Source organism: Lagopus leucura, unplaced genomic scaffold, assembly GCF_019238085.1.
Source record: "Lagopus leucura isolate 7727_CA_CO unplaced genomic scaffold, USGS_WTPT01 Super-Scaffold_810, whole genome shotgun sequence".
Lineage (NCBI taxonomy): Eukaryota > Metazoa > Chordata > Aves > Galliformes > Phasianidae > Lagopus > Lagopus leucura.
In genome coordinates this window covers 14,954,751-14,969,002 of record NW_024962261.1, presented here as the reverse complement: position 1 = coordinate 14,969,002, position 14,252 = coordinate 14,954,751, and the positions used below count along the sequence as shown (strand labels likewise).

The window sequence follows — 14,252 nt, the reverse complement described above, 5'->3', positions numbered from 1 at the left end:
TAAGTGTTTTACTTGGTGGAGACAAGACTGCCTGAAAAATGTACAGCATGCTGTTGTTGTTGCTCTTCAGTAAATATGTACCTTTCTAGTTAAATTTACTCTATCCACAGCAGGGGGCTGGAGTTCAATGATGTTTAAGGTCCCTTCCAACCTACGCAATTCTGTGATTCTACATATTTAATTGTATTGGGCTGAACTGACAAAGCAGGTTGCTGCTTTTGCTTCCATAAAATCTTCACCCACATGCATAATGAGTTTTGAGCTAGATCCCTAAGTACTGTAAACAATCGTAACTCTAACAAATGGCACTAAGCATCTGGAACAGACCACAATATCAGGTATTGATTTCTGAGCAGTTTTTTTTAAACCTCTAATCTGGTGGTAGGGATTAACATAAGCATCTATCTAAAGCTTTTGTAGAAGAACTCACACAGTACAAGTAATGAATTGTGATTTTCATCCTGAATAATCCACTTTGTGGAGACAGCAATAATCCCACATGGCATAAACAGTATGAACTGCCTCCCACATATGGCCATCACTTAAACCTGAACAAAAAGAAGACATGAGGCTGTCAGACCAGTGCTGCCACACTGGGTGCTGGATCTGCCTGCTTACCATCTACTCTAAATATACCCTCTTTTAATTTTAAACCATTCCCTCTTGTCTTATCTATATATGCCCTGAAAAAGAGTTTCTCTCCATCTTTCCTGTAGTCCTGTAAGGTCACAGCCAAGTGTCCCCAGAGCCTTCTCCAAGCTAAACAAGCCCACCTCTCTCACCCTTTCTTCATAGGAGAGGTGATCAAGCACTCTGATAATCTTTGTGGCCCTCCAAATCTCCTTGTCTTTCTTAGCTAGAGTGCCCCAGTCTTGGATGCAGTACTCAAGGCAGGACCTCACAAGTGCAGAACAGAGGGGGACAATCACCATCCTGTGCTAACTCCCCAAGTTAGCTAGGCCTTTTTTTTTAATGTAGCCCAGACTTTCTTGGTTGGCTTTCTGGGCTGCAAGCATGCACTTATGAGAAAGCCAGCGCTCAGGTCCTTCTCCTCACGGCTGCTTTCAATCCATTCTCCATCAACCATATGTTTGTACTTGGTAGTACCCCAATCCACACGCAGCACCTTGCACTTAGCTCTGTTGATCTTAATGAGGTTTGCACAGACCCACTTCTCGAGCTTGTTCCTTGGGATGGCATCTCTTCCCTCCAGTGTGTCAATCACACCACACAGCTTGGTGTTGTTCGCAAAGTTGATAAAACTGCACTCAATCTCAATGTCCATGTCACTTCACTAGCAAAGATGATAGTGCTGGTCCCAATACTAATCCCCACTTGTCACTAGTCTCTACCAGGACATCAAGCCATTGACTGGAACTCTTGGAACGTGACCAGCTTACATTCTTGGTTAGTGGAATGAAGTCTAGTTGGAGACTAGTATCTCACACTGTTAATGCTGGTATCCTGTTTGGTATCTTCATTGTTGACATGGATGATGTACCCTCAGCAAGTTTGCAGACAATATAAAATTCAGTGAATTGGCTAATATGTCAGTGTCATGCTGCCATCCCAACAGACCTTGACAGACTGGTGAAATGAGCTCACAGGAGTCACATGAAGTTCAGCAAAGAGAACTTCATAGCTGAGAAGGAACAATCCCAGGCATCAGGACATGCTAGGGGCCAGTAGCTGGAAAGCAGCTCTGTAAAAAAGGCCCAGAGGGGCCAAATACGTACAAAACTGAATATGCATTAGCAGTGCGCCCTCGCCACAAATAAGGCCTACGGTGTCTAGGGCACAGAATTAGTGGAATGACTATCACCAGCAGCTGAAGAGAGGTGATCCTTCCCTTCTGCTCAGCCCTTCTGAGGCCACACCTGGAAGAATAGATCCAGTTCTGGTATCCTCGGAACAAGAAAAACGTGGATATTGCAGAGAGTGTCCAGCAAACAGCCATGAAGATGATGAAGAGACTGGCTGTGAGAACAGCTGGAACTGCTCAGCCTGGAAAATCCTGAAGAAAGCTCAATATATTTTTATCCACCTGATAAAGGCTTACTATAGAAAGAAAAAAGCAGACATTTCTTCTGTAACTGAAGCATGAGCACTGCTCTGAAAGTAATGCCTCCTACTTTATTATGTCAGCCCACAACATCAGAGCTGGATTACGGTGGTATGGCAGTAGATTGAACCTTCCCACTGACATTCCGTTACACTTTATCGCTGTGCAAAAGATGGCAGCAGAGGGGCAGTCTGATAGAATGGCATCTGAACGAAAGTGCATATGAAGCAAAGGTGTGGAATTGAAATGCAGAAAAAGCTGCACTCATCTACATTCACCTACGTCTGCTGAATGCTTCTGGAGACCAAACAGTGGATGGGAAGGTCTTTATAGAGAGAGTGCTGAGGTGCTGGAACAGACTGCCCCAAGAGGTTGTGGATCCTCTGTCCCTGGAGGTGTTCAAGGCCCGGTTTGATGAGGTTTGACAAGGAACAAGTATCTGACCTTCCATAAATAATGCTTGTTTACTTTAGCACTGAAAATCACTTTTGATCTTGTCTGATTTCAAGTGACCACCTACAAGCAATAGATTTTGCAACTTCAACATTTTTAGTGTATCTTAGATTTCTGAGGATGTCAAAAGAACATTAAAATTCTTGTCCTTTCATACAAATTGATTATACTCTTTTTAATTGTAAGCACTTTCCTCTAAGGTTGGTAAAGACCCATTCACTTTTTTTAGAAAAGGATAAGTACTACCTAAGTCTTCTCACACTTCAATCTTTATATTGCAGAAATCTTTTAAAAACATTCCTGTGGCCAGTCTAATTTTCTTGACTTGCCTGTGAAACTCCCAGAACTAGATGTTTCACAGGAGAAAAAGGCAGGCAAAATTATACTAAGAGAATGAAATACAGAATGCACCCACTTATCATTGAAAATATACCAGTACTTCACTCAAGCTTCAGACCTCACCCAGAAAACAAAACCTCCATGCACAGCACTTCACTGTTAGCTGAGTATCTCAGGAGACTGCTCTAATTTAAACAATTGCCAAACAAATCTCATGGTTCATCTAAGCTTTATATGAGGCCATTTTAAGGACTTTATAGAATCTATTCAACTCTTGAAAGTTATTATGCTTAAAATGCACATTTCTCACCACTGTTTTAACGTACCAAACAAATCCCTATCTTTAAGAGCTTCAAAATATCTGAAAATAATTTATCACTAATAATTCTGCAGCTGAAAGAACAAGGAATGTGACAAGTTGTGGAGACTGACTTGAAAAACTTATTTTAATCAATCCCTCTTTTGTCCAGTGACTCTTTTCTTATGCTCTATTTATGCAAAACGAAGTTTTATGTGCTTTGCTAAAATACATTTTATAAATAAACTCTCATGCTGCTACCACAAGTGCAATATAAAAATGCCACAATGTTAGTTGTTATGCCAACTTCTTATCATCAAGAAAAACAGAACATAAGATTCAAAACATACTAGCATCTCTTGATGTTAATTGCTGTTTTTCTATTAAAAGCTGTCATTGTACATATTCTGTGTTTAGGCCTACAATTCACATTTTGGAAAATAAAAATACTGGCATAACTAAATACAAGCATCTAAAAACAACATCAAATTTCAGGTCCATTCAAAACTATTTCTTCTACTTGCCACAACAGCATATTTTTTGCTAAAAATAGATGTTTGAAAATTTTGAAGTGTTAAAGTATATGCTGTGAATATCAAATCCACCATTATCCACTTTATTTGTATCAATACTGAAAGTCTCTTATAAACACATCTGGTATTTGATTTTGCAGTTCATTAGTGAGACTTTTCCAAGCATTAGGTGAGAGTACATATTTGTTGCATTCACCGAAGGCATATATGCGATACGGCAATTCTCTCTCTTTTTATTCAAGCAAGAACTCGATGCTGCTTCGGGGGGACTGCATACGTAAAAAAAACATTAGTTCTTATTCTCAGGGCTGCCTGAAAACGATCCATTCTCTGTTTGTGTTTCATATAAATTAAAAGGTCCAAACAATAAAAAGGTCACCTGTTTCTCTTCTTTCGATGCTCTCTGTTGGAATTTTCGGATTCACTGCCGCTGCTGGTGTTACAACGAGAACGTGATCTGGAGAAGAGAAAAGCAATATCTCAGGATCTCCTTAACCAGACATCTTGTAAGAAATGCTGATGTTCTCAACAAGGAATAAACAATGCTGAATTGACAGTATTAGGAAAACTAGAGTTACAAGAGTCTAGAAGGCTTGTCCACACCTGAGAGTCATACTATCTTTTGCTTATTATATGACTGGAAATTTCTGCTTCAAAGGAAGCAGAGTCAAGTGACTGCTATTTTCCTTTTGAATCACTGCACTGCATTTTTGTGCTTAATTATTTTAGCTCTCAGCATTCTTTGTGAGTATGTCACAGTGAAGTACTTCTTTGAGGTGTAAAAAGTTCTGCCTTTAAATTACATGCATTCTAGCTCCTTTCTTACCCCTATTGTGGGACTCCCAAAAAAAACTTTACATGGTTATTCTGATTTTGCTGGCAAATCAGAATGCTCACTAGATCTGTCTTCTTCTGTTCATCTGTAACTTTTAAGTTGAGCTACTAATAAGCTCAAATCATTTTCTGCGTGTTAAGCTGTATGGATAAAGCATCACTAACACTGTGCTTCTGCTGATCTTTATAGGCACAGAGTGGCAGGTGTGCTTATCAGCACAGCTTTGAGATAACCCCAAGCACAACTACAAATATGGTGTGAGGAAAAAAAAAAGGAAGCAGCACCTTTTTTACCATCTCCAACTGCAGAACTTCAAATGGTAAAATGACATCTGTGGCTCTGATTATTTATTACTGAAGAAGACTAGTGAACCAGGCTGATACAAAGTCGACAGGTAACACTGAATATTGAACTTCAAGAAGAAAATGAAGATCTGACTACCTACAGGCAAGCTCTTCGCAGTACTTCTTCACAGTGAAGTACTTGGCCTCTACCATCAGAAACATTTAAATCCCTGATTGCCACAGATCATCCTTTTGGAGCAGACAGAACAACTGTCAGAGCCTTCACGTCATAGAAATAAAGGCTCTTTTACCATATTGCTGGACTAAGTCCTAAAATACAGCATTAAAATCTGGTTTGGACAGCTGTTCAGCGAAATCATGAAATTTCACTAATGCCACAGATGATCAGAAAAAGTTTACCAAAATTAACATGGGATGGTCCAGAAGAATTTTGGACATCAGGATTTAAGACTGGTGATGTTTTTGCTGCAGTGGAACGCAAAAGTTTTCTTGATAAGTCTCTGGGCATAAAATCAGGAGAGCTAAGCAGGTGACTGCTGATGCTGCTGACGTTCTTGCCTCTCCTGGCTCTTCATTCTTCTCTGACCCACTTTGTTAAAAGAGTAGACTTGTTACATTGGCTCTCAAATAAGATGGAAGGTGAAGACAGCTGATCTGGTGTAACAGGTAAGAGGAGGCATTTCATGATGAGGTTGAAAGCTACGGACAAGGACCTGCTCATCTTATGTTCTAACAGTTTAGAGAGAAGAGCCCAAACAGAATGGGAAAAGATGAGAGATATTTCCTATTGAGAACAGCATTCACCTCCATCAGGAAATCTAACTGCTCAGTGACACACTGCTCGGCACTGAATAAGAAACCAGGGCACTGCTGTGGATGTCCTTCCATCGCATGGAAGTCCCAAAAATATGCCCATGATTCTGGTGAATTATAATTGGTTTCATCAGATTGGTGCATCATTGAATGAATCAGAGTCTATGGAAATGAATAGGGGCTGATCTCCCCTCTCTCCTAAGCATTAACCTGAATAACTTTTATTAAAGTAACTGAATAACTTCCAGAAATACTTCAGAATAACTGCACACCATACACCAAAGACTAGGAAAATCAGTTCAGCCCAGCTTGTCTGCAGGGAATAGTCTCAGGAAAGTGAAATACTTTCCAGAGAAGAACCAAATACTCTCATGCCTCCAAATTTTATGGTTCATAATTTAAATCCATTAAGATGTTCAAGACAGACAGTTTCCCAGGTTAAAAAAAAATGCATTTCTGGGTGAAGCTGGAAGTGAGAATATGAGAAATGTATATTTCTGCAGAAAAAGTGTTGCTCCAAAGGAAGATGAAAAGACAACATCCAAAAGGTACTGGCTCAAGCAAGCTCAGAGAGTTCAAAGAGCAAAACATGCCCTACAACTGCAGCAACCTTACTCTCGCTGAAGTACACCTCTCTCTTCCTCTTTCCCATACCTCGTAACCACTGACACTCCTAAAATTACTAGGTCACCAGCACCAGAGCAACTTTTTTTTTTTTTAATTTCCCAGTCATCACAGCAACACTGTTATTTCACAGTTCAAGTATTTCCTTACTCTCATTTAAACAATTTATCCTATAAATTACCAAGGCAGCAAAACTGCAAGATAAAACATGCCATTTGCTCCAATTCAAGATAAGCCTATTTGCTCAAATTCAAGACAAGCTTTTTTCTAGCTTTTCAGGAATGAAAATCTGATCTACCTTTTGAGCAATGCACATCAAATTACCTTGTTTTCACTGTCAGAAGAGCACTTGCAAAGAGACAGCAAGGCTGCTGAGCTGCTAGATGAGTGGCAGCTTACTCGTGCTAGCTGTCAGAATGTTATCTTTTACTGCATATTAAACATCAGTTTTTACTGAACTGAATAAGGTATCAAAAGCAAATTAGAAAAATAAAGGTGGTTTCCTAAGCCAGGTGCAGAAACACAAAAGCTAACCCCAACCTCAAGCAATTACAAAGCAGCTTTTATCATTTACCTCACATTTTCTTGCTCAAGCAAGTATCACGTCCAATATGGTCTGACACATGGAGCAAGAAACAGCCTGTTAGGCAAAAGAGGCAGAACATAGCAGCCTTGCAGGGACTGGGATAGGATTTGGTATTTCAGAGAAACATCTGACAGAGGAGGCTTATATAGTACATACTGATACAGTCCTTTTTTGATTACAATTTAAGTAGTGTCATCAAACTGAAGAAGTGGAGAAAGTCTACTGCTACGTACAGTAATAAATCTGTACATTGGCAACGTACAGCCTTCAGGCACAGATCCCGTCTAAGTACTTGCACTTCCTACCTGAAATACCTAACTACATCATCTGTTTTCTGTTCTTGACGTTCACTATGGGTGTATCACTGGCAGACTGAAATGGTTACATCTTTAAAAAAATGTTATCTTAGGTGCAAAGTACATGAGCTCTTTCTCTGACTTCCTCTGATTGTTCCTGAGATGTTTGTGTCTCTGCCAGAGCTCTTTTCCCATGTTGGTGCACTGAATCAGATCCTGGGAGTGCCTTCCCTCCTTCACAAGCTTCAAGAAGTCAGACATCAAAATATACTCCACTAGGCCCTTTTACGAACAGCCAGCACAGGAACAAGGAGAAGCACAGCACAGTGTCACAGCAAAGAACTCCATATGCAGAAATATGTTTAAAAAATACGTAAAAAGTTGAAGTCATGGAAGCACACGCCTGAATTTATACCAGCATTTTATTTGAAAGTGTGACATCCAGACAAGAATGCACAACAAAAAGAAGCGAAGCTTAACAAGAAAGTAAAAATGTTTAAGACACTCTGAGAAGAAGTTTAAGCAGAATAGATATGTTCCTGCATATAAGTGACAATACACTTGATGTCTAAACAGAGAAATTAAAGTGGATCGGGAGGCTAGACAAGTCAAAACACAATATGTAGATGTAAAATTCCATAACTCAGACTTCTGGAATTGACTTTGAAGCTGCAGACAAGCCTTTAGTAAACTTCCACAAACTATTTATAATATAGTTAAAGGAAATAACATGCAGGGCAGGTTGTAGGAATCGCTGATGTGGTAAGGTTATATTAGAGAGCATTGGAAAGAGAAACTTAAATGGATGAAACACACTAAGCCTTTTAAACATTCATGAGAATGGGGGAGATGAAGGAGAGGAGAAGATACAAAAAACTAAAATATCATCAGTACCTTCACTGTCACTTCATGACTGCTATGGTGTATGTATTTACCTTCTCCTGTGCTTTAAATCTGAATCTTCACCACTGTTTTGGGTTTTCCTGTGATATTAAGAAAGTGTTAGTGAAATGTAATTGAGCACATAACACAAATACACAGAAGTTTCCATCTTTACTATTTAGGATGGAGAAAAAAAGGCATGTGCTTGTTTTAAACTTTTCAGGGCAACTCCAGTAAGTTGTGAAGGCATGATCACATTCAAGCACTCACTGCAAAACCCAGACTTGCAAGGCTGAGCACAGTAAACTGGCCGTTAGAGCTTCCTAATGTTTTCAGAATACCTAATCCTGATATTTTCCTCTCAATTCCACTTAAGTCGGTATACACAGTGTAGCTATTGTTGTTAAACAATTGAAAAAGGAAAGCATTTGAATTCAACTAAGACTCAGGAAGACTTAATTAGGTTAGAATCTACTCTCAACTGTCAGCCTTTACAGTCTCACATTCGAGATAAGATTTTATAAAATCATTCTGGTGGTGCTGTGGCCCAAGACAAAACATGTTATTGGCACGACCACTTGTCTAGCTAGCAAATGAGTCAAATGTAAACCCCAGATGACAACCTCTTTGCATCTCAAAACAATCTCCTACTGCACAGTGCATTAACATTATTCTTTTCTTGCTGTAAGATTTTTTGCACTGCTTTTGCATTGCTTTGTTTTAACAGAGCTCAATAATATCTTCTGACAACAAAGTTATAAATGAATAAGAAAATCCACATCAATAAACACACTGCTATCTATACCTACAAGGGCCATATTCAACAGAAAATCAACATAATTCTGTCAACTTGAGACAAACGACACTGATTTACTTTATTTAACTTCTGCATCAGCTCACTAAACATACACAATGGTTGAGTTTCTTCACTGCTTTTCTAGACAGCAGTGGGCAGGTAAGAAGGTTGGAGCAGCTCAGGAACCTGACAAATATAAAACCTCCTCATCTATTGAGATTTCCTCATAGATAAGGCTGTGTCTTCAAAGATCTCTTTGTAAACTCTGGCTTTGAAAGCCCAACAGAGAATTGCATCAGAGATGTCAGAAGCTTCGGGGCGTGGGCTCATAAAGTAGTCCTGGAAGACTGTGAATACAGCACGGTAGCTATATGCATCTACATTTCACAGCAGACCACAGCACCAGTGCATCTGAGCTAGCTTAGGTGATGAAAATAGCCTGTCACCAGGACAAATCACCCCAGGTAACATGCAGACTGTAAGAACTATCACTTCTTAATGTGAGCTGTCACTGATTCACACATCGGACAAACTCCAGGACACAAAGCAAAGTGTTTTGTTTTCCATCCACTTAATTTCAGTTTTCTAAGTTACTTAATTCAAACTAAGTTACTGGTTTGTAGTATAAGTTCATTGTCAACCAAGCAAGAGCTATCAGGAGAAAGGAAAAATAAATGCTGACCTATATGAAAGGATCTTTCGAGTGCAAATAATATAATTTTTTGTATTTTCAAAATTATTTTCCTCATACACAAGACAAACAAGCAAGCAAAAACCCTGATGAAAATTTATTTTGCAAAATCAGATTCCATGTTCCAAGTTTACTTTCATTCTGCACTAACAACTGACACTCCCAGAACTCAGCACTGTCTTCAAAAGACCCTACTGAACATAGAGCATTCAGGACTATACGCTTCCTGCTGTAAGAAGCTAACTGTGACAGGCCTCAGGGCTCTTACCTCCTCCGGACTGGCTGCCCACACTCATTCTCACTGCCACCTGATGGGTTCCGTCGCCGAGAATAAGGAAACTTTGGTGATTTATTGCGGTCACTGGGGGAATTATACAGCCCACTGGGGTTAAAAAGGAAAAGCAAACAACTGACTTCTCAACTTTCACAATAGTTAAGTCAGATAACCCAGATTAAATCTACAAAAACAGTGAGAAGGTTCACACATTCAAACATTTGCATGTTCCGTTACATACACATTCAAGAGTGTGCAAGCATGTGCATTCACACATGCTATCTGTGAATATACCAACAGTACTGCTTTCCAAGAGCAAATATTTTACGCTGAACATGTAAAATACAGGACAGAGACCACCAAGCACTGGAAAGATGACAGTTCTAAGCTTACAAAATGTAGAACCAAATATATACATGTTGCTGTAGAATATCTGTGCTTTAGGAAGATTTACACAACTCACAATGACATATTGACATGCATTTGTATTTTTCAGGTTTTGCATGGATTTAAATACAAAAACAGTGTCTATACCCCAACATAATCTTCAGCACACCTAAAAATCTGGATCATTAAATAATTTTAACTCTAGATTTTTGCTGTTAATCTACACAATCCTCTGAAAATGACGTGGAGGTACTGCAAGCTTCATATACTTAAGCTAGGGTAGGACTTAAGGCTGTTACAGCGTTGAAAGTAGACTGCATTGTCTGTTCTCAAATGCCTGTATGGATGGTACTGTTGTGCCTTCCCACAGAAATGTAACTCTTCCAATAGCATAATAGAGCCTGCAATGAATACACACTACTCTAAAGGTGGTCCACTGATGCTGTAACAGGTCCACACTTTCCCAAACCGACTAGGTTAAACACAAAATCGTATTTCTGTCTGACGACACTCAGCCCTTTTCACAACAGCTATCTGTTAAATGTCTCAACAAATTCTTCTTCCTTTCCTAAAATCCTCCTTCTCCAGACTGCTGATTACAGTGATGCTCTGCACAGCTAAAAATCTGCCACTGCTCTTCTGATTGATTTCAAAGTGGAAAATTATTACTAGAAGTTGTGAAAAGCTTTTTGTGACATATGGTCTGTTTTTGTACCTATCACTCCATAGCTCTTTAGAATAGATGTCCTTTCAAAAACTCAATCCCACACTCTTTGGCTCCTAGGAGTAAAGCTCCTTCCATACTGAGAACAGCTTTAACCATAAAGCTACACTGTGACTATCTGACACAGGTTCTTTTTTAAACATCGCAGACAAAAGTCTACCCTAGCAAATGAACATCTGCACACTGCCTTGTCCTTACACTGAAAACTCTATGTTTACGCAGAATCACATAGTAAACATGCCTCAAATACCACCATGTATAAATATGAATCATGACGTAATAATAGGACTTTACTCCATTACAGTAAGATGCCATCTAGTTCACTGACCTTTTTACAGAAGTGGCCATAAACAACCACTTCAGAAAAAAGAAGTAATAAGTTTAATACATATGACAGTTCCCTGGTGCTCACTACTCCCTGCTCAGGGGGACTGAGTGAGCCACGTGTTACATCTCTGTCTTCAGAAATCCTGAGCTGATTTCACTTCCATGCACTAGCCCAGTTTCCCCAGAATCCATTAACTCTTGGCAACCTTGGAAACGCGTACCACAGGTCTCCTCCTCACAGAGGGTCACTCCTTTCTTCCTTACTTATACTGTCAGAGTTCTAACTTATCTATACCAGGATCAACCTTTTTATTTGCAATACAGAATTACAGTGACTATGTTAGTATATTAACATATTATATCAAAATCCCTCATTCTATTGCCACGGCACAATATTTAGCATAGCATAATACTTAAGATATCATGTCCTGCCTTACCTCTGCTGGCCATTTTCCTCCCATGGTGCACTTGTTTTACTTCTTTGGGTTTCTGGACTGTTCTCATTTTTCGTATTTTTAAAGCTAAATAAAAGTAAAGATACACCTTTTAAATGCACAGAGCATAGGTCACATTTTTTTCATCTCTTAGAAATTAATCTTTGAGGAATATAGCCACTGCAGAGAACTGGCACACAGCTATTTGCCTGCCATGTAAAAGAAGGCCAACAGCTGATACATTAGAGAATCTCTCCTAGAAGGATAAACCGAAATAAAAAAAGGGAAGACCTGAAAGACAGCTCCACAAACACATAATTATGGTTGCACAGAATCAGAAAAAAAGTTAATCTTGTCTCAAAACAAATGAGAACAGACACTCAGTCAAGAAGTCTAGCAGTAGAGCAGAGATACAGTATGCACTTCCAGTCTTTTACCATCTGCAGTTTGCAGATTACTGAAACAGAATTTTTATCTGCTCTTTTTTAATATAGCTCTTGATGGAAGCTTCTTCCATGAATTTATTTAAACACTTCTTGCCCACTTTTTGTCTTTTGGGTTCAAACTGTTCCCGACAGCAGTGCACAAAAAAATTGCACACACAAAAAATTGACTTTCTTTCACATCTTCCACCCATTTCAAAACTTCTTTCTACGCTGTGCTCTTCTTCTCAGTTCTTTGTTTACGGAGGGAAAAAAAGAAAGGGGAGAGGAAGGAAAAGCTCTGTGAATAATCATTCCTTAATTACAAACTCCACATCATTATTTTTTCATCCCTCCAACACCTGGCTCATCTTGTTTCCAAGTGAAAGAATCATAGTCTATTTAATCTCTCACTGTAGAGACATCACCACATACTTCAGATTATCCTTATCATGCTTCTGTAGGTCATTTTTGAAGGTCAACAGTACTTTAAGATCAGAACAACAAAGGCTGGGTTGGTAACTATTCAAAACATGACTGACTACAGGTTTAGGGAGTAACATACTTTCCCTCAGCAACTGCTTATTGCTGCCCTTTTGCTAGACACTAAACAGAGAACTGACAAAATGAAATGCTGTTTTCACAGACTGCCACTACGTGAAGCACCAGCACAATCAAGGCACCGACCCAGCGTATAACATAGGCTTCAATGTCTGCAACCAGCACCTTCGAATGTTAAGGAGAGAATTAGCAAGATGCTCTAGCTCCTTCTTTCTTCCTTACTTGCTCATGCCGTCAGGTTCTACAAATATCAGCTCCTCACCGACTATGGATAGCCTGGTCACTGCCACTCCAAGCGTTGTAAGGCGGCTTCCTGGTGGAGCATGCTTTTAGGAGTATCTTCTCTCCCATGCTCTCCTGCATTATTATCTCTATAGTTCAATTTCAGCCTGAACAAGCAGGTCACCTGATATAAAACTAACCCATATTAGTTTCCACTAAGCTCTTCAAGAAATATTATTTACAGCAACCTACTACAAGCATTAAGACCACAGATCTTTCTGAAGCGCAACCTGATCAGCAAAAAAGGCTTTACAGGTGCTTACACAGGGGGACATAAGCCAGAGCTCTCTGCACTAAGCAGGTGGTGACAGACACCACTGTATGAAAGAATTGTGGCTACTTAACTCAGTAATCCACTCTTAACCTCAGACTTTGGTTACTACAGGTCACTGAGTTAATCATTTAATTCTCACACAGCGAACAAAATGCAAAGCTACAGTAAATCAGCAGGAAAGAAACTGAATTACACTTCATCAGGTAAATCATTTTCTTAGTAATGCATCATTAATCATTGATTCTAATTTGCACAAGCTGAAAAACAAGAGCTTGCATCAGAGTAAGCTAGTAATTTGGGTAAACAAGTTCCCGTAGTGTATTACAGGGAGCAATTTTTTTTTGCACAGCATAAGTTGCCAAGCAATTCTCATAATGAAGTTAGTTTTCAAGACATTTGAGTTGTATTTTCAAATCTTAAATGGAGAGAGAAATAGAAATAATGCTGAGAGGTGAGCTCATTGCATTAGATTGCTAACTCGTTACACATTCAGAGCAGAAGCAGACACTTCACAGCTAGAGCTAAAGCACAGCGTCTCCGCAGATACTGATACTATGTCCAGGAAACCAGGATCTGATTTTCATGGGAGATTATTGTTGTTGTTGTTATTTTTTTTATTATTTTTATGACTAACCTTGAATTTACATCATTTATACAGAAGGGATGACTAACTCAGCAGTAAATAAAACATTGAACTATGAGAACTCAGCTCATAAAAGCTGCTGAAAGATGCTGTGTAAGCATGACTGAGAAGTAATGCAAGAATTACACAGGATGGAGTAAACTACCAAACTGTAAATGTTTCACAGAGAATGTGTGCTGCCTGCCAGGTACACTGAGCTCTATAGACATAAAAGGTCCATACTCATGCAGGCACAGACACACAGAAAAACACACCTATTTCCAAACAGAAAGCATGCAAGAAAAGCCACTCTCAACTTTTTGTTTTGATGTTCAGAAGTGACTAATACTATTTAAAATCATGAGTCAGGTAGAGTCTGCCTGAGAACTGTTTTTGAACTAAGAAGTTAAGAAACTAAACCCAGAACTTCTG

The 14,252-nt window shown here is 39.2% G+C and overlaps 1 protein-coding gene across 1 annotated transcript in view; it reads right to left on the bottom strand.

Annotated features, from left to right (window-relative positions):
• EPB41L4A (erythrocyte membrane protein band 4.1 like 4A) overlaps positions 1-14,252 on the bottom strand; it is a 132,681-nt gene that overhangs the window by 14,778 nt on the left and 103,651 nt on the right. Inside the window, exons 14-17 of the mRNA XM_042866304.1 lie at positions 11,663-11,746; positions 9,782-9,895; positions 8,080-8,127; positions 4,065-4,142 (exon numbers count right to left, since the gene is read on the bottom strand). Of these exons, the coding sequence (XP_042722238.1) occupies positions 4,065-4,142; positions 8,080-8,127; positions 9,782-9,895; positions 11,663-11,746 (324 nt within the window). The remainder of the gene's footprint in view (positions 1-4,064; positions 4,143-8,079; positions 8,128-9,781; positions 9,896-11,662; positions 11,747-14,252) is intronic.